This window comes from Ruditapes philippinarum, unplaced genomic scaffold (genome assembly GCF_026571515.1).
Source record: "Ruditapes philippinarum isolate M1 unplaced genomic scaffold, ASM2657151v2 ctg3486_1_1_1_1, whole genome shotgun sequence".
NCBI classification, from domain to species: Eukaryota; Metazoa; Mollusca; class Bivalvia; order Venerida; family Veneridae; genus Ruditapes; species Ruditapes philippinarum.
In genome coordinates this window covers 116937-136939 of record NW_026865550.1, presented here as the reverse complement: position 1 = coordinate 136939, position 20003 = coordinate 116937, and the positions used below count along the sequence as shown (strand labels likewise).

At 31.8% G+C, this 20003-nt stretch overlaps 2 protein-coding genes across 2 annotated transcripts; one reads left to right on the top strand and one right to left on the bottom strand.

Moving 5' to 3' along the window:
* The first annotated feature begins 22 nt into the window (after positions 1 to 22).
* Positions 23 to 18445, top strand: LOC132729507 (osteoclast-stimulating factor 1-like). The gene is made up of 8 exons (XM_060715281.1): positions 23 to 189; positions 3774 to 3820; positions 4662 to 4776; positions 6556 to 6647; positions 10295 to 10414; positions 12386 to 12464; positions 13331 to 13420; positions 14754 to 18445. The coding sequence occupies exons 1-8, from the start codon at positions 138 to 140 to the stop codon at positions 14813 to 14815; spliced, it is 657 nt and encodes a 218-aa protein (XP_060571264.1). The 5' UTR covers positions 23 to 137; the 3' UTR covers positions 14816 to 18445.
* LOC132729508 (lysine-rich nucleolar protein 1-like) lies at positions 17866 to 19437 on the bottom strand. The gene has a single exon (XM_060715282.1). The coding sequence runs from the start codon at positions 19179 to 19181 to the stop codon at positions 18552 to 18554; it is 630 nt and encodes a 209-aa protein (XP_060571265.1). The 5' UTR covers positions 19182 to 19437; the 3' UTR covers positions 17866 to 18551.
* Between the last annotated feature and the right edge of the window lie 566 nt (positions 19438 to 20003).

Below are 20003 nucleotides of genomic sequence, written 5' to 3'. Positions count from 1 at the left end.
TTATGCACAGACTTTAGCATAAACTTGTCGTCTTCAGATTTCTCTTCCTCTTCCGCATTTAGATAAAAAAAAACAAGTTGAAATATCCGGAAATCAAGAGTAGGGTTAACCTGTGTTGAGAATTGATTAAAGTAAAAATGTCGCGATCTCAAAGACCTGTCAGACCACCTCCACCTGTTCCAAAACCAGGTAAATTAGCGACACTTTATTAAGATAATTTTTTTGACAGTTCCTGTCAGTGTTTTTAGTGTCACCTCATGTTCCTGTCATTTTTTCATTGAAATTGGCGGTGAAACATTCATATGAAATAACGTGTACAGTTGTTTAGGCAGTAGCGGATTTTAGGGTATAGCGGATACCATGGTAACAACGTTGCTCCTTTCCACCAGAAATGAATGTAGATCAATTTAAGCAGTGTCAAAAATATGAGATTATCTTGAAAATAAGGATATATATTTCTAGTATTAAATCTAAATATCAGGGTTCTCACTAGGACTTTAAAACATGGAGTCCATGGACTCCCAACCCTGAAAAAGTTGGGAGTCCAAAAGCGCGTCGCAATTAATATGTTTACAGATTAATCATTCAATGCTCACAATATCATTGCTGATATTTTGAATCTTCAAGAGACTTCCAAAGTTTATAGTTATTCAAAGGAAACTCTGAACTACATAGTATAATTATTGTTTTGTTGTTAATATTTATTATGAAATTATTTCATTATAATGCATCAACACATGGAACCCGTTTTTTTTTTTTTTTCACTTTTATACCAAATCAAATTTTATTCTGGTTAAATAAGTCCACTCTTAAGGCAAAAAGTTTGTATTTGTAAAAAAAAACGTAAATTTATGTATATAGGCAGCGTTTAGCAGAAAGAATAGGAAAATCGTGTACAGCTTCACATAGTGTGTAAGAGATTCATCCGATCAACATTTATTTTAGCAAATATCTTCAAAAGGGGGCAAATTGAAGATCGATAATTAAAGATTTAATGTTGATTAAATAATAAAGAAACAATTCATTCGCATGTTTGGCTTTGAAACCAAGAATTTTTGCGAAATTTTAGGGTTTCTGGCGAACGTGAAATCGCCGATGTTCGGGATCAATTTTCGGATAGAAGAAAAGCGTATGTGTACCTGGCATTTCGGCACAATATCTTAAATTCTTAATACTCTTATAGGAAGTTTTTGCAAGAATGAAACTAAAGCAAAATTGTGCCTAGAAAATGCCGAAAAATATTAGACAATCATTAAGAATTACACTCATTTGTAATTTGAGAAAACAGTCTTTAAACTTGGCTGCGGCGTAAATAGTCGATAATTTTATATTTAAACCAATATTGACAAAGTTGAGATGATCCAGAGACGTGCAATAAGATGTGTTAAAAGGGATTACTCCCCTCACTCTAGTGTCACAGCCATGCAGGAAGAACTGGGCTGGCGATCCCTTGAACATCGCAGATTGGACTGTAGACTGATAATGTTTTATAAGATATACCATAACCTAATTGCAATTAATCTCCCAACATATGTTCAAACCCCACATAGATTAACCAGACCAATGCACCCCTTATCCGTACGCCAAATACAGGTATCCTCCGACTACCATAAGTACTCTTTCTTCCCTCATAGCATTATACTATGGAATAAACTTCCTAGTAACATTGCCACCCTGCCCAACCTGAGTCAGTTCAAACAGGCAGTGGTGGGTTTGCAGTACTAGTCTTACTCCCAGTGTTTTTAAACTATTTTATCTCTTATCATCTTGTTTCACTATTAACATTTTAACCATGACTAGAATACATTTTCAGTCTCACCTTCCAAGCATGTCAATGTTTGGACTTTTCTTTTTTAGCTTTTCTTTTCACCTTTTACTAACAATCCGACGTGCACTAAATTCCTGCCTTTAACACTCGTAAGAGGGGTTGGCAGTATACATAGATAGATAGATAAATTTTGAAAAATGGCTAGCGTTAGGTACTGAATTGTATGGTTTAGTGTGGGACGAAAGTTCCAGCCACACATAAATCATGTTTGACAAGCTTATATGCCTGGGAATACCCACTCGTCCACTGTAGTCATTACCTTAATCTCAATATTTTGACTGCAAGACCGACCGATTCTAAAGTCTGATATTACATAGATGTCTGTCTTTACAGACCATCGAAGGGCGACCATCACCTTTATAATAAAAAGCCCTTTTTAGCTCGACTATTCGAAGAATATGGAGAGCTATTGTAGTCGCGTCGACATCCGCGTCTGCGTCTGCGTTGGTTAAAGTTTTTTGTAAAGTCAAATATCTCTCAATTATTGCTTGAGATATTCAATTGAAACTTACAATACTTATTTATAGTTACAATGTACATCAGATTGACAAGTTGGATAACTCTGCCTACAATATTTACAGAATTATGCCCCTTTTTAACTTAGAAATTTTGGTTAAAGTTTTTTGTAAAGTCAAATATCTCAATTATTGCTTGAGATATTCAATTGAAACTTACAATACTTATTTATAGTAACAATGTACATCAGATTGACAAGTTGGATAACTCTGCCTACAATATTTACAGAATTATGCCCCTTTTTAACTTAGAAATTTTGGTTAAAGTTTTTTGTAAAGTCAAATATCTCAATTATTGCTTGAGATATTCAATTGAAATTTACAATACTTTTTTATAGTAACAATGTACATCAGTTTGCAAAGTTGCATAACTCTGCCTGCAATATTTGCAAAATTATTTTCCCCTTTGAAACTTAGAAATTTTGGTTAAAGGTCTTCAAAGGTATTTACTTGAAACTTTACACATGTACTTAGGGTCATAATTGAAGGTCATATCTCAAGATTCATTACTCTGCCATGTACTTTGACTGAATTATGCTCCCTTTTGTACTAAAAAAATCTCCTTTTCTTGGTTAAGTTTAACATGCAAGTTTTGCATATCTCTGAAACTATTAAAGATACAAACTTGAAACTTTATATGTATATTTGTGGTCATAGATAATGATCACTGAACAGCACTCATATCTGTGTCATGTATTTAGGCTGATATATCTCCCCTTTTTTTACTTAGTCTCTTGGTTAATGTTATACATGTACATATCTCAATAACTATCTGAGATTTTGAATTGAAACTTCACATATACATGAAGGGTCATAATTTGTATGTCACTGACCAAGTTCCATAACTCTATCTTGCATTTAGGCTGATTTATCTCCCCTTTTCTACTTAGTCTCTTGGTTAATGTTTAAATGCAAGTATTACATATCTGAATAACTATTAAAGATATTTATTTAAAACTTCACATATGCATTTAGGGTCATAATTGTAGGTCACTGACCAAGATCCATAATTCTATCTTGCATTTAGGCTGATTTTTCTCCCCTTTTTCAACTTGGAAATTCATGGTAAAGTTTTGCTTGTAAGCTGTTATCTTCATAACTACTGAAGTAAAGCAGTGATTTACTTGATAAAACATCTTAATAACAAGCCTTTGTACCTTTTCTGTCAATTTTATGTATTTATAGGTAAGCATTATTATACTCAATAAAACACCCTTGTGACAACTTTTTCGAATAGTCGAGCCTTACTGTCCTTCGACAGTTCTTGTTTAAAGTGCACAATTTGTTGGGCTAGTCATTACCTATACTGTATAGCTATGTACATGCTGTTATAGCCACTTTCTAAATATTTGGGATAATTTTAATTTAGAATTAAGAATACCAAAAATACAAAGTGCGTTATTGTAGATCTATATTTCTTTTACTTCCAGGTCATGTGAAAGTAGTCAGAGCTTCATACAAATATGACGCACAACAGGTAAATCAACATTGTTGATATTAAATACTGAGAAATAATGATGAAATCAAATTCTTATTTTCATCTTCCATATATTCATGAATAAACAGATTAATAGTAGTTTAATCAATAAGAAAACATCACTTTCACAATATTATTACAACTTTTATATTTATGTATATATGTATTATAATTTATATAATAGGAAGACCTATCCTTCTCACCCAGATATGGTTGACAGCATCTCACTTTTGATTAAGTTTTCTTCAAACTACCCCACTTATTTCCTACACCTTTTGAGTTATTGCTTTGAAACTTTGTATACTCGTTAGTGACCACAATCCCCACTTCCAGGTAAATGGAGATAACTCCAAGGATAATGACAAAATAATCAGGGATTTTTTTTGGCTTATTTTATAGCTGTTATTGGGTCATATTCCCAATTGAAAATAGTATATTATTTTCCCAATCCACAGGAAAAAATCCCAATTGAAAGTTACAAAATAAAAATGTTGAATAAAAATTCTAAAATCTTTGCAAATAAGGGCTTCTTCACTGTAATAATGCTTAAATGTTTGAAGATGCCATCTTAGACAGTAAGTGTTTACATCCATTAAATCACTGCAAAATTTCAGTCATGCAATTTTCCCCAACTTTTAAAAAAACACCGCTGAATTTCCCAATAACTTTGAGGTATTGCTTTTAAACTTTAAATGCATGGTAGTGACCATCATGTCCACTTCAATGCATGTACTGGCACTAGTCAAGCATGCTGTCTTATAAACAGCTCTTGTTTTATATATTATAGATTAACATTGGGTAAATTTACTAAATTATTATGCTATATTTGAAACTGTTATAGAATGACGAGTTATCATTTGAAGAAGGAGAGTTACTCTATATAACAGACATGTCTAATAAGGACTGGTGGCGAGCTCGTTGTGGAAAAAGATCGGGCCTTATTCCCAGTAATTATGGTATGTGTAGGGTTTTGTTAAAGATAATAATAAGTTATCTTCCCTAAAGCGATTATATTTAGACCAATAAAATAGATATAAATTTATTTGGTTTTCTGTGGTATATTTGAAATTGTGATTTTTAATCAATATCTTTCAATGCCACACAATACTATATCTTTATCTTAAGGACCACTTTGGATATAAGTGATTGGTTTAAGTCTTTTGTTTTGTTTGTGTAATCTTTGATATTATATAACATTGTACATGTAACATAGCTATTTTATATCAATTCATACATGTACATATTGCATCTGTTTTTGTATGTTTTTTTTATGTTATTCAATTCTATATTGACATATACTGGTTGGGGACCACCAAAACCAGACGACCATCAAACTTGGATGGCCCCAAAAGTACTTTATTTAGCTGATTTCTTTGTACAGTGGTTTCTGATCAATCAGTCGCTTTTTTATCAACAAGAAAAGCATGTTTCTTTTATAATTAGTTAATAAAATTGATCGTAACTTTCTGAAACATTAATATTTTTATTACAAAAACATTGATGCAGGAAACCCTAATGTAAAGAGTGCAATACCTGGCCTCTTTTTACAAGCAGAGTTAAAGTTACATGCCTCCAGATGAGTCAAAATATTTCAATAAAATCAAACTTGAGAAAATTGTACTAAGATGTAAGGAAAAGTAAAAAGTTTCAAGATTCAAGTAATATTTTACATATTATGTGCGATTAATGACTGATTAATTAGTATTCACAGTATCGGTATTTACAACTATATTTCTACTACGTTACTAACGCAGTAAAGGTTATTTATGTATATTTTGACCACTTTTTGGTAATTTACGTGGTTTGTAAGTGCCATTGATATAGTTTAATTTGTGTCCTTTTGGTTACTTCACAATATTACACATTCAAATACATTTTCAAAATTTTCATGAAAATTAGCATTAATCTGGAGGCGTGCTGCTTTAAACAGTAGAACACTCAAAATCAACTTTTATTCATGAGCGCAGACTAATTTCAAATTTTACCCGAGAGTGCAGCACAGGCCAATAGTAGTCAAAATATATTGATGTGTCAAAGCTAGATTCTGAGATATGTTTGTTCTTGGCCAGAATCTTGCTTCTAGAGGGGACATAAAATTATTACCCATACTGTTACAAAAATGGCACAATATATCATCATCGTATCATAATATACATGTAAGTACAATTAGTTGGATTGAGGCCAACAGGTTAAAAAGTTAATAAGCGTGAAACAAAGTGCAGTGGTTTGTCAGTTTTTTTTTCAATTTTCAAAACAACCCATGGCTTTCTGAAGGGGAAAATAAAGCATGATGAATCAGAAATGGGGGGAAAACCTGAAATCAAATTCCAACAACTGAGAATGGAATTTAGCCACACATTTTATAAAATGTTCAATTTCAATTTTATTTAACATGCATGGTACATAGCAGAGGCTATCTATACGGTAGTTACAGCTTTTTGTCTTTCAGTGAATTCAATTCATCAACTAGCTGATGTAAGTCAGTTGCTGTTAAGTCATGGTTCTAGTGAAGAATGTGCATTTTTATAACATTTTTAGGTGAAAATATACATATTTAGGGGAAAATACACATATTTAGGGGAAATATACCTATTTAGGGGAAATTATACATATTTAGGGGAAAATTTACATTTTTAGGGGGAAAATATACATATTTAGGGGAAAATATACCTATTAGGACAAGGAGAAAAAATTATAGGGGAAAAAAATCACTGAAGTGTCTTGATATTTTTCAGTTGAAGAAAACACAGAGACCATTGATTGTCCACTACACGAGGCAGCTAAACGTGGAAATATCACATTCTTGAATGAATGCTTAGATAATAGTGTAAGTTTTGCAACACTTATGACATGCTTTTAAACGCAGCCTACAGCTTTTATTTTTCTGTTGGAAAAAACAATTCTGTGTTGTTGTAAATCACTTTATATTCGCATGATCTTTGTTTCGCAAAAACCCCATCCCCAGATTATTTCGCGTATTCATAAATTCGCGATGGCAGGGTCAGAAATTTATATTTGCGATTGTTTGAATTTTATTGCTACAATATAACAGGGTAGGTTTACTTTAATTTCCATATTGTGCCGCACTTATTCAGGGTAAATGTTAATAGTGTAAATAAGAGACAGTTATTTATTTATTTTGTATACAAAATATACCTACAAACATGTAATTGACTTGTTATGAACGGGTTTGCTTATCTTTCGTTTAATTTGGTTATTGTTTGCAAAACGCATATTTGATAAAACGTTAAAGTTTGTAAGAAGGTGTAATATACGTGTTTATAATACTTCATCTACAATTCGTAAATTGTCAGTTGATCACTGTTTTACCGTAAATCTATTGTTATCTAATCAATAGGTGTTCACATTTGTCTGTAAAAGGCAAAATTTGTAGATATTGTCGCAAAATAATGTTAGCATTTTGTGCTTGATATACATGTATTCATGAGGAATAAGGAATTGGAAAAATAATAGCGAAATTAAAACATCGCGAAAAAGTACCGGATTTACAGTATCTTGGAAAAGTGCATCATATCACTGTGAGGCCTTCTTAAAAACGGCTTCCCGATAGCTATTAATAGACTCTTGTGATGATCGTTTCTAAAAATAGAAGATTATGAAACAAATCATCATCATAACTTATGTACATATAGAGAGCGGACTGTTAGATTAGAGGTATCTGTATCAAGGGGTTTCCATATTGTTTATGTATTTCATCAACGGCAAATTTCATTTTCCATCTTAATTATTTTGATTTGACAATGATATGAAATGGTTTATCTAAAAATAACACATTTAACCTGTAGAAAAGCTGAAAACAGAAATAGCTAATATTTAATTTATTTGTCTTTTGCCAACATATTTGTCTTAAGAGATGTCATAAATTTGAAAACTTTATTTGTTTATTTTCCTCAAACTGTATTTAACAATTATTCATTTATAACTATTTACATGTATGTACGCACATCTAGTCTCAGGCCTACCTTTAATACTTTAATACCCCCAAATCATTTGGTTAGGGGCTTGGGGGTGGGGTTTATAGATATGCCCTTGTTAATCCTTTCAGTTCATACTTTTGTCACATCAATTTGAACAAACTGTGTGTAAACAAAATGAGCTGCGTCATGACAAAACCAACATAAAAGATTTGTGACCAGCATGGATCCAGACCAGCCTGCGCATCCGCGCAGTCTGATCAGGATCCATGCTGTTCGCTATCAGTTTCTTTACTTGTTATAGGGTCTGTAAGTGAACAGCATGGATCCTGATCAGACTGCGCGGAAGTACATTTTGTTGGTTTTGTCTTGACTCGACTCAAATACTATTATTGTGGTTTTTTTGACAAATAATTTATAACAAAAATGTTTAGAAATAAAATATTACAAGTGCCTAGTATGTTAAAACACTGTCCCTTTCTTTTTATCAATCCAATGTTAACGATACTTTGTAAAGGATGTTTATTGAAAAATTTTCCGAGTCACTATTGATAATACACACGAAATTGACTATTGAATTGAAAACAATTATGGCAAAGTCTAAAGTTATTTTGACTTTAACTTGTACATCAACCATTTACACTTGGATGGGCATAATGTCACTTTAAAAAGTTTGGTTTATATCTTAGTAATTAATAACTTTTGCGTGCTTAACACAAAAACAAACAAAAACAATTCTGTGAAGAAGAAAAAAATTATTGACTTAATCACTTTTGACAGTAAACTGAAATTATTTTTTTCTTTTGTCAAAAGTTTTGACAATTATAGTCTGAAACTATGATTTAGACTCTAAAGGTCATCTTTGATGTCCTGGTAATTCCAGTATTATGTGAAGAAAAAAAAATGACTAAAATCAATTTATTTTCCTGTTTCAGTACTTGTTTATTGTGTTGCATCTTTAATTTAATGTTATGCATGATATTGTAAAGCATAAATAGAAGAAAAAAATAAATGAAAGTTGAATTCAATTGTAATTTGAATCTATTAATTTCTTTGTAGACAGATTGTTTTCACTTTAAAGTTGATATTATCCTTATTATAATACCATATCATTAACATATTTGTTCAGGAAGTTGTAATACCTTGTGTTGATAGATACATGTCCCAGCTTATATAAAATTTCACAATACAGTAAAACTTGTGCAGAGTGACCCACTATAGAATACACACTTCCTCACAATAACCAGTTTTCCCAAGCTCAACAAATTGTGCACCAGCACTCTTTATTATATAGACGATGGTCGCCCTTCTCAAATACCGACATCTATGTAATATCAGTTTGTAAAGTCGGTCAGTCTTAAAGTCAATATATTGAGACTACAGTTTTATGCACAACTAATACTTCACAATCAATTTAACCTCTCTTAAAGCAACACCTTTGTACAGCAACCAAAGACATTGTATCCTAAAGGGGGTTGCTCTGTAAAGGTTTGACTGTACATAATCTTTTTATATTTGTTATACATACAGATAAAATTAATAGTTTAAATGCTAAAATGCGATCATAAAAAAAATATTGTCTTTATATATTTCAATGAAATTTTATATACCTTATAACTGCAGAAACAAAGAATTTTGAAATGTCCTGTCAAAATTGTGTCTTAAAAGTTAAAATTTAGATTTGAATGAAATTTTCATTAATTACAATTGAAAGTATTTACAATTCTATGTTAGAAATGCCCCCATCTGAATTTTGTTTACCGTTTTCATGTTATTGATTATAAAATAATTACTTTAAGTTGTCTAAAGTTATTAAGAATATTTTGTATTATTATCTTTAAAAGGTATGAGCTTTTAATTGTTTTTTTAATGGTGTAAGGATATTTTGATTTTGAAAATGCAGAATAAATTGACCAGGCTTAGTGATAAAACAAAAAACCGTCCATTAGTTATTGTTGTAACAACTGTTGTAATAGGGAGAAATTATACATCTGTTTTGTACATGTATGTACATGTAAAATATCATGTCAATGACCTCACATGACTGTATGTCAATACATCAATGTCATAAATTATTATAATGACTCATAATTAATTCTGACAGGCTATATTGTCATTTCAAAAAATGCATTAATTACCTCCCTTTAATGTATTAAAGATCCTGTATATTGTAATTGAGGTTGTATACCACACTTAAGTGAAATTATATATATGTATATAGTTATGCTTATAAAAAAACAATTTTCAAACATAGAAGAATATTTAAATTATGTACTGCAAATATTTGTACATATTATATGTAATCATTAAAATATATGCATTCATTTCTTATTGAAAAAAATTGAGTCAAGACTTTATAGAAAATAAATTTTTTATTACCACCCTTTATTTACATGAAATGTTAAATTCGGTAATATCTTTATAAAAAAATGCTTATTGGAACTTACAAAATTGATAAATCTTACTTTGAGCATCATAATTATTTATGATATAAAACCATTAAAAAAATTGTTTTACAGGATCTTTAATTATTTTCTAGGTATCAGTTAACTCCCTTGATAAGGCAGGTTCAACACCACTACACTGGGCAGCTCATGGTGGCCATATTGAATGTTTACGTACTTTGTTAAATAAACCTAATGTACAAGTTTCTGTACAGGTAAGTTACAAATTTAGTTCATAAATTAAAATAGCATACTGATTTTATATCTAATAAGGCCGTATGAAACAGTTGATGATGAATAATCTTTTAAACCACTGGTGTTTGGCACCTGGATTGGTCACTACCTCCCCCTTTTAGTTCATTGAATTGTATTCTTTTGTTGTTTTTTTTGTGAGTTTTTTTCACAGACACTTTGGGTATGGACCTCAATACGTCTTTAAAATCATGGAGTTAAATGTATGTTATATCTGTGTTAAAATCCAAATAAAATGTATATTTGTCAATCCCAGCACAAGTATTGATCATATGTATCAAAAAAACTTAATATAAGCCGTTTTGAAAAAATTTCATGTTTCAACGTCGTGTATTATTATAGACGTTAAAATATGAAATTTTTTCAAAAGGGCTTATATTAAGTTTTTTTTATATATATGATCAGTACATGTGATGTGATTGACAAATATATATTTTATTTGGATTTTGAAGGCATTTTGAGGTCCACACCCAAAGTGTCAGTGAGTTTTTTCGGTTGGGGACTCCGGAGTATGGGTAGATAATAATTAAGAGAGTAATATTATGACAGGAACTTAGAGGAAGTTATCAGCTCACTTACGAAACGTTGGCAGTTATACTCAGGTGCCTCTTTGTGCCAGAAATAATGTACAGAAGGGCACCTAAGGTTTTCCTCTGCCACTTAACTGTTAAGCTGGAAAAAGGCCATATAACCTATACTGTGTTGGTGTAAAACTCAAACAAAGAAGAAAAAAGGAACTTTGTTAAACAATTAAACCACTTAATAATCATTTACTGATCAAAGAGGAGCTCTAACATGTCTTTCTATTGTTTCATCATGTCAAGTATTACTTTTAACCCTTAAAGGGACTCCATTGAGGTTTCTGTACATAAGGGGACAGGAAATAATATTTCGAGATTAATTTTCTATTTGATGTAGGTCTACACCAATAACTTGTATGTAAAATGTCAGATCATTCGCTCACCTTTTTTTCCAGAATGATTATTCTAATTATGAAAAAAAATAAATTAAAAAGCATGGCAAAGCTTTTTACTCAAATTGGGCTTAGAATGGGGCAAAAATACGATTTTCAGTTTATTTTTGAGTATATTTCTTAAGATCTTTTGCTAATCTTTGAACTGATTTAAGTGTCCAAGCTGATCTATGTAAAAATTCTAATTTTTTGTTTTTTTTGGCTTTTATACCTCAGTGGAGTTCCTTTAAACTGCTGAATTTGTGAAATGGATTTTCCTTGCTTTGAATTTTGAACAGCCCATTCAAAGTCGGAGGGATTTCAATATCATAATACGAAACTTGTGCTACCATTTGCAACAGAAATGGATGCACAATTTAATCTCCTGTCTCTATGCTGGTTGGCTAATCAGGTGAAGGGTTAACCGTTAGATTTGAAATGAAAAAAAAATGGAAACCATCTGTTTAGTACATCTGCGATTACCTTTATGCATATACTGTCACAGTATTTATCAAATTCTTGGGCATGAAATTTCATGATCTTGTTGCAGAGGACATTTTCGTGGATTCTTAAATTTGTGGATTGCCTTTTTGTGTAAGAGAAAAAAATGCAAATATAACATAATGCAAAATAATCTTACAACACACAAAATGAAATTTTGTTGGGTCTAATTCTTTGATTGACCTATCCAGAGAAATTTAGTGCCCTACAAATAATAATGATTTTACAGTACACATACATTATTGGGCATGAAATTTCATGATCTTGTTGCAGAGGACATTTTCGTGGATTCTTAAATTTGTGGATTGCCTTTTTGTGTAAGAGAAAAAAATGCAAATATAACATAATGCAAAATAATCTTACAACACACAAAATGAAATTTTGTTGGGTCTAATTCTTTGATTGACCTATCCAGAGAAATTTAGTGCCCTACAAATAATAATGATTTTGCAGTACACATACAAATTTTGTGATATTTCAGAACAAGCTTGGAGATACGCCATTGCATTCAGCAGCGTGGAAAGGGCATGCGGAAGCTGTAGAACTTCTTTTAGAGAGAGGTATATACATGTTCATGAATAATTATCTAATGTTTGACATAAAAACTATGTGTTACGAATTACACAAGTTTGAAGATGGCTATGTGACTCATTGATTAGTGTCTACCATACTTGACCATTTTTTTGTTTTCAGGTCTTTACCATTGCTGATAAACTAAATGAATGAATACATATTGCCTATATTAGTGCTCTGTCAAGCTGTAGTCATGATTATAAGGTCTAAGCTATTAATGTTAATGATTGCCGCTCACTGCTGTATGTGTGCATACTGTTATACTGTCTGTGCATACACTAACAATATAGTTGAAGAAAAGGTCAATGGTTATACCATGGTGCCTTGTTGTGCCTGTTTAAGTGTTAAGAAAGAATGTGTGGTTTGATTTTTATTTACACTCCATTGCGAAATAAATTCTTACAACATACATGTATATAAATCACTTTTGAGTCCACTTCCTGAACACCATCTCTTACCCTTTATGTTTGGTCTGAAAACTTACCATAATTACTACCTTTACATTTATCAGTGGGACTTAAACCCCTGCCAGATAAAATATAAAAACAGTCTATTATAAATACGGGGCCTCCGTGGCTGAGTGGTTAAGGTCATTGACTTTAAACTTCTTGCCCCTCACCGCTGTGGGTTCGAACCCCAACAGGGACTTTAGGATTTTTCATGTGAGGAAGCTATCCAGCTAGCTTACGGAACATCGGTATTTCTACTCAGGGGCCCGTTCATGCCTGAAATATTGCACGGAAGGGCACCTGAGGTCTTCCTCCACCAGTAAAGCTGGAACGTTGCCATATGACCTATACTGTGTCGGTGTTATGTAAAACCCAAACAAACAAACTATTATAAAATGTTTCAGGTGCGGATGCATGTATTAAGAACAGTGAAGGTAAATTAGCATACGAGCTTGCCAAGGACCCAGAGACCGCAGCTCTTGTTAGACAAGCAGGTAAAACATTTTATAATATGCATGTGCAAGATTTTTTTTGTTGGGAAAACTCATTGAAAAATTAGGTTTATATTATATATTAACGTTAAACCTTAATCAATTCTTTATTAGCAAAATAAACGACTTTGTATCTGGTATTGTGATGAATTTTTTTCAATGCCGATTTTGAGTTTCTCATTATATTTATAATTTTGACCCTGGTAGTAGATTTGAAAAATATATCATCTTTTTCTCACAAATTACTTTGTAAGAACTGATAAAATTATACTGGCTGTCATGCAATGTAATGTATATCCCATAATGCGGGAATGTTGAAAACAAAGACACAAAATTGTGCAATGATAATGCCAAAACTTTGCAGTGGTAACGCCAAATCTGTGCAATGGTAACGCCTTATTTGTGCAATAATGATGCCAAAACTATGCAAGGGCAACGCCAAAACTGTGCAATGGCGATGCCAAAACTGCAATGGCAGCGCCCAAACTATGCAATGGTACGTCAAAACTATGCAATGGTAATGCCATATCTCAATCTGTGCAATGGTAACGCCATATTTGTGCAATGGTTACACCAAATCTGTACAATGGTAATGCCAAATCTGCAATGGTAACCCCAAAACTGTGCAATGGGTACGCCAAATCTATGCAATGGTAATGCCAAATCTATGCAATGGTAACACCAAATCTATGCAATGGTAACACCAAACCTGTGCAATGGTAATGCCAAATCTATACAATGGTAACACCAGACCTGTGCAATGGTAATGCCAAATCTGTGCAATGGTAACACCAAATCTGTGCAATGGTAATGCATAAACTGTGCAATGGCAATGCCATATCTTTGCAATGGTAACCCCAAAACTGTGCAATGGGTACGCCAAATCTATGCAATGGTAATGCCAAATCTATGCAATGGTAACACCAAATCTATGCAATGGTAACACCAAACCTGTGCAATGGTAATGCCAAATCTGTGCAATTTTAACACCAAATCTGTGCAATGGTAATGCCAAATCTGCAATGGTAACCCCAAAACTGTGCAATTTTTTAAGACCAAATCTGTGCAACGGTAATGCCAAATCTATGCAATGGTAATGCCAAAAGTATGCAATGGTAATGCCATATCTGTGCAATAGTAACACCAAAACTGTGCAATGCTAATGCCAAATCAGTGGTAATGCCAAAACTGTACAATGGTAACACTAAATTTGTGCAATTGTAATGCCAAATCTGTGCAATCTAACACCAAATTTGTGCAATATGTCTGAATGTATGGATATATACATGGTGCTTAAGGTCTTTAAATTAATCATGAACATTTTTTTGTCTTCCAGCTGGTATGTCAAGAGCTTTGTCAGGGAATTATGATTATGGTGATGAGGAAGACTCTGATTAATCTCATTGGCTGGTTTCTTGTTGTCAAGTGCAGTTCTTTATGCTGATTGGTTGGTTAAAGTCATGTGACTTTCTGGGAGGACCAATCATATCATTGTGATATTAAAGGCTGAGTTATTGTTATTGACATTATGAAAAGTGTTACTGTACAGGTTTTTAATATGTTATTTAGAACTGTATTATTGTAATAAATTAGTATTGGATTAAGGCCAGGAGCTTTGCTGATAATGGGGGTTAATGACCTACTTTTCAGGAATATTTTATTTTAATTTGTTTGGTTATATAACCACTATGAAATAATATAATGTAAATGGCAATGCTTTCAAATTATATTAGCATTTAGAAATACAAAACACCATTTTAGAGGAAGAGACATTATACATGAACAAACATGTATATAGGTATATTATATTCACATGTATTCCTACATAACCCTTTATACAACAGACTAAAAAAAACAACATGTTCAGAGTAGAGAGAAAAAAGCATGTACAAAGTTGCAGATGAATGATAAAAACTTGCATATAAATTTTCAACAACAAAAAATGCATGTTTTATTCATTAACTTTATCATAAAAGTCATCATTTTAACTTTACTAGTTTCTTTTTTCAGCTCAATTTCATATAATAGTTTACTTTAAAAACATTCCTTTCCACAGTAACCAAAGAGTTATCTAATTTCTATACCCATCTAAAGGCTGTATCATTTAGCAGTGTTCAACATTATAATTAAACAGACATTCTGAAAAGTGCCGGTCAGACGGACCTGACCGGTAAAATTACGATGGACCTGACCGGTAAAATTACGTTCACACTGGGAAAAATTCCATCCAAGCCAGTCCGACTGTCCGGTAACAATGTTAAGATTTTACATTCAACTTTTACATAAACGATCTTCAATAACCATTCATTTAAACATCACTTATGTATAGGTCAGTGTTTATTATTAAGCATTTAGTATAGGTTAAACTTTATTAGTACTTATTTAAAAAATTTAATTGGTCAGGCGCAGCACAGCCGCACGACCAATTTAATTTTGTAAATGTGTACTAATAAATTTTAACCGGTTAGTATTTTGAATTATTTTTATAAACAATCGACTTACTAGACTGATTAACAGTTTGCAGATTTACCGAAGTAAATGTGTTACGATTCATTTGAAATACTGCAATCCTAATGGACAAAAAATAATTTTAAACACTGTTTGCTTAAAGATCCTGTAGCACAATTTTTTATGGTTTTAATTCTGAAATATGATGCTCAAATTAAGATTTATCAATATTGCAAGTTCCAAAAAGCATTATTTATAAAGATATTACCGAATTTAACATTTCATGTAAATAAAGGGAGGTAATTAGAAATTTATTTTCTATAAAGTCTAAGTCAAATTTTTCAATAAGAAATGAATGCATATATCTTAATGATTACATATAATGTGCACAAATATTTGCAGTACATATTTTACATATTGTTCGATGTTTGAAAATTGATTTAAAAGCCTTATTAGATACATATATTAAATTTCACCTAAGTGTGGTATCTACCTCAATTTCAATATACAGGATCTTAAAAAGTGGTCAACAACTAAGTAGGTTAATCTTCTATGTATAGCTCCTTTTGAAACTGTTTAATTCAAATATACTCCTCTATAACTTAAGTCATTTTTTTATCAGAGGTGAACAGAATTATGCAAAATTGGGACAAGTTTGTTAACTCACAATCTTTAACTTACTTACTTTCACATTGTTAAATATTTAGTGTAAAACATGTCTGTTTATGCTATTTTAGCTGTTAATGTGTAGATAATATGATTGTTAATTGATATCTAATTGGTCTATTTTTGCATACCCTCCTTGCAATGTTTTGAGATTATTTCAGTTTTATTCATTGATATATATATTATAATCATTGATTCTTAAATTGTCTTAACACAACATTGTTGTTATTTTGTTAAACTGATGTCTTCTTTTCTGAAATTATGCTGCTCTTTCTTTGTAAGTACAAGTATCTATTGTTTGTTAAAAGGGATTTAGATTTTAAACTTGTTTGTGGTCTGAATTATTGTAGTCGGCTCTTAACTGCAAACTCATAATTGATCGCATAACACAATTACCAGTTTAACCCCTGTACAATTTTATTACTATTTATAGTAACAAGGATATTGAAAAAAAAAATACATTGAATTATTTCATGTGAGGGAACTATTCACTAAGCTAACAGAACGTTTGTGGTTCTATTCAGGAGCAGGCTTGTGGCATAAACAATGCACTGAGAGGCAATTTAGGTTCTTCTTCCACAAGTTAAGCTGGAAAGTTGCCGTGTGAACTCTCCTGTGTTTGGTGGGACGTAAAACAAAACACAAATAAAAATTCTTTAAGGGTAATCAGGTGAATGCCTGATAATTACTATCACATGGCCTCTTTTCTGCTTTACTAGTAGGAGTCTAGATGTAGGGAAAACTTCTGGCATTTGTTGTTTTTCACCGTAATTTTGAGTCGTAAAATGAAACCATGAGTTTCCTTATACATTCTAACCTGAGCTAATGGTCACTTCTGAGTAATAGTCACTAACCAATCCCTATATAAATGGCTGCGAATAGCTGTCACTTGCTTTATGTCACCAGCGGCCGCTAGAACAGGCTTCCTCAAGACCATTTTGTATATTTTTTTTTAGACTTTGAAGTAACACAGGTACCTTTAAGGTCAAATGTCAACGATACTTTCTAGTTTAAACGGTTTAGGGAGATGTTAAGTATCTCTTCTTCATTTTGTTATTTGGACACTATTGAATGGACACAGAAAAAGAACAATCAACTTTCTATGAGCTTAATGGATTGACTCCATTCCTGAAATTTCATCGTTAATCATGTTTATTACATATCCATGGCTGGCAAAGTCATTTATCTGTGTTTGCCCAAGTTGTCCAACAGACTATGTAGACAGTAGTAAATTTTACTTTACTAATATCATATAATCAAGTAAAGAAACACATTGTACTTCAGATAAAAGGGACATGTCGTATTTTGCCGATCCACACATTTATTTATCATAATTATAACCCTGCCACTTCTATAACTTTGTAAAAACAGTATTGCACAGCCATGTATATATTTTGACAGGACAGTCATTTGCTTTATACAAGTATAGTGTAAAGATGTGTTAAATGTCATCATTAAACTATCAACACTTCAATGAAAAAGAGGTTCATTTTCACTGAAAAAAGTTCTTATATAGAATATTATATTTGTGTAGCTTCATTACTAAATGTATTGAACTTGTTGAACAAAATACTATTACACTTGCCAGAGGCCCGCATAATACAATTTTATTCAACTTGTTCAATGAATTGAATTGAATCTACATTCAATATCATCTATATATTATGACATTCAGATCACAACATGTTATTGTGCTTACATTTGTTTATATTTCAAGAACTTAACAACAAAACAGCAATTTCTCCTAATTTAAGGTACCGCAGTTTGTTGCATAGTTCTTGATCTTTTTGTACAGAAAGTCTAATTTTCTATTGTTAAATCTTAGATCTGCTTTTCAATTTAATTATTTCTCTATATAGTCTATTTAGATAATGTAATTATAATAAAAGATACTGAAATAAATTCTTAATATTTGTTAAATAGTTTATTATCTTCTTTTCCGTATTTTCTTAATGCCTAAATATGTGTGAATAATGGATATTGTATTTCATTATAAACAACGTCCCTGCAACCACTTCACTTAATCATCAAACTTGATAGATTTGGATGATTTTGTGTCAATGTAAAATTTCTTTCCTTCCTCTGGAGGTTTTTCGAAGCCTAGACCAATACCTCTATTAAGGTTCATAGACATGGCCCGATCGTATTCACTCTCCAAAGCTTTGGTGTACACATCTTCCTGCTTTTTATCCATGGCAAAGTTTCCACCAGTCCTTCTTGGTGTATTATTTGAAGAACCAAAAGCCGGTTTTTTACCGAGACTAAATTTATTTTGAATTTGAGACGTATCGCCGCCTTTCTTGAAACCTCCCAACAGTCGGAAAAATTTGTTTTGCCTATCTGAATCCCCTAATTCAACACTAGACCACTGTCCACTCTTAAATGATTCATTCTCAGTTGATTTTATAAAGCTTTTGTCAATTTCAGTTTCTCTACTGGTCTTTTGCTTACTTTCTAATTTATCTACTTCTTGATCTATTCCATTGACAGTTTTCACTCTTTCACAATGAACACTTCCCTGCTTGCCTTTAGTAGTATCATCAAGGTCATTAGAATCACTATCCTTGTGTTTCTGTTTATTCTTTTTCTTCTTCTTTTTCTTAATCTGTTGCTCAACTGCTTCATCCATTACAGCTTCAGATTCATCCATCTCTTTTCCTAGATTGGATTCAGCTTCAGTATCATCAAAGTGCTTCCGTTTTTTCTTGTGTTTTTCCTTTCTATGATGCTCAACTTCATCAGTGTTTTCAACTGGATTGTCTAACTCATATTTTCTCTTTTTACTTTTTTTCTTTTTTGAACAAGTGTCCTCGTGGTCTGCAAGTTCACATCTGTTTTCAGAAGCAGCTGTCTCTTCATCAGTTATTTGCTGACTGACTTTGTTTTCAAAACCAGCATCCTTTATATGTTTTCTTTTCTTCTTCACTTTAGAACTTTCATCATTTTGAATAGTCTCAGTTTTAGTATTATTGTTGGATATTTCATTCTCGCTATCATTTTCTAATGCCCTATCTTTACTCTTTTTCTTCTTTTTCTTTTTCTCTGTATTTGGAGAAATACAATCTGACACGCAACTTAATGTTTGAGGAATATCCGCATCTTCTATTCTATCTTGTTTATGTTTACGTTTGTGTTTCTTTTTCTTTGAAATTTCCTCATCCATCTTTATGTACAACTGGAGCTTATGACTGAAAGAAAAATTGGCAAAGGTCAGTAAAATAGCTAAGAAAACCTTGACAAACTTCATCGCCTACTTTTTATAAGTCCAGCAAGCACTGTTCAGTGTTGGTACCAGTCCAATTAATTAATTAGACTTGTCAGAGACATCGAGATAATTTTGGATGGGCGATGTCTTTTGACAATATGAAAAAAAGTCTGTAAAATGGTTCAAATAGTTTATGCTGAATTAATCAGGTTATACTGGTCCTAGCATAACGAGAAACTTTTTAAAAATCTTGTTCGCATACAAAAT

What these genes read in the sequence shown, in the direction of transcription:
- LOC132729507 (XM_060715281.1), top strand. Translation starts at nt 138, where the DNA reads ATGTCGCGATCTCAAAGACCTGTCAGACCACCTCCACCTGTTCCAAAA. An exon ending in ACAAATATGACGCACAACAG is followed by an intron (nt 3,821 to 4,661) that starts GTAAATCAACAT and finishes AAACTGTTATAG; the next exon opens with AATGACGAGTTATCATTTGA. An exon ending in ATGAATGCTTAGATAATAGT is followed by an intron (nt 6,648 to 10,294) that starts GTAAGTTTTGCA and finishes ATTATTTTCTAG; the next exon opens with GTATCAGTTAACTCCCTTGA.
- LOC132729508 (XM_060715282.1), bottom strand. Translation starts at nt 19,181, where the DNA reads ATGGATGAATCTGAAGCTGTAATGGATGAAGCAGTTGAGCAACAGATT.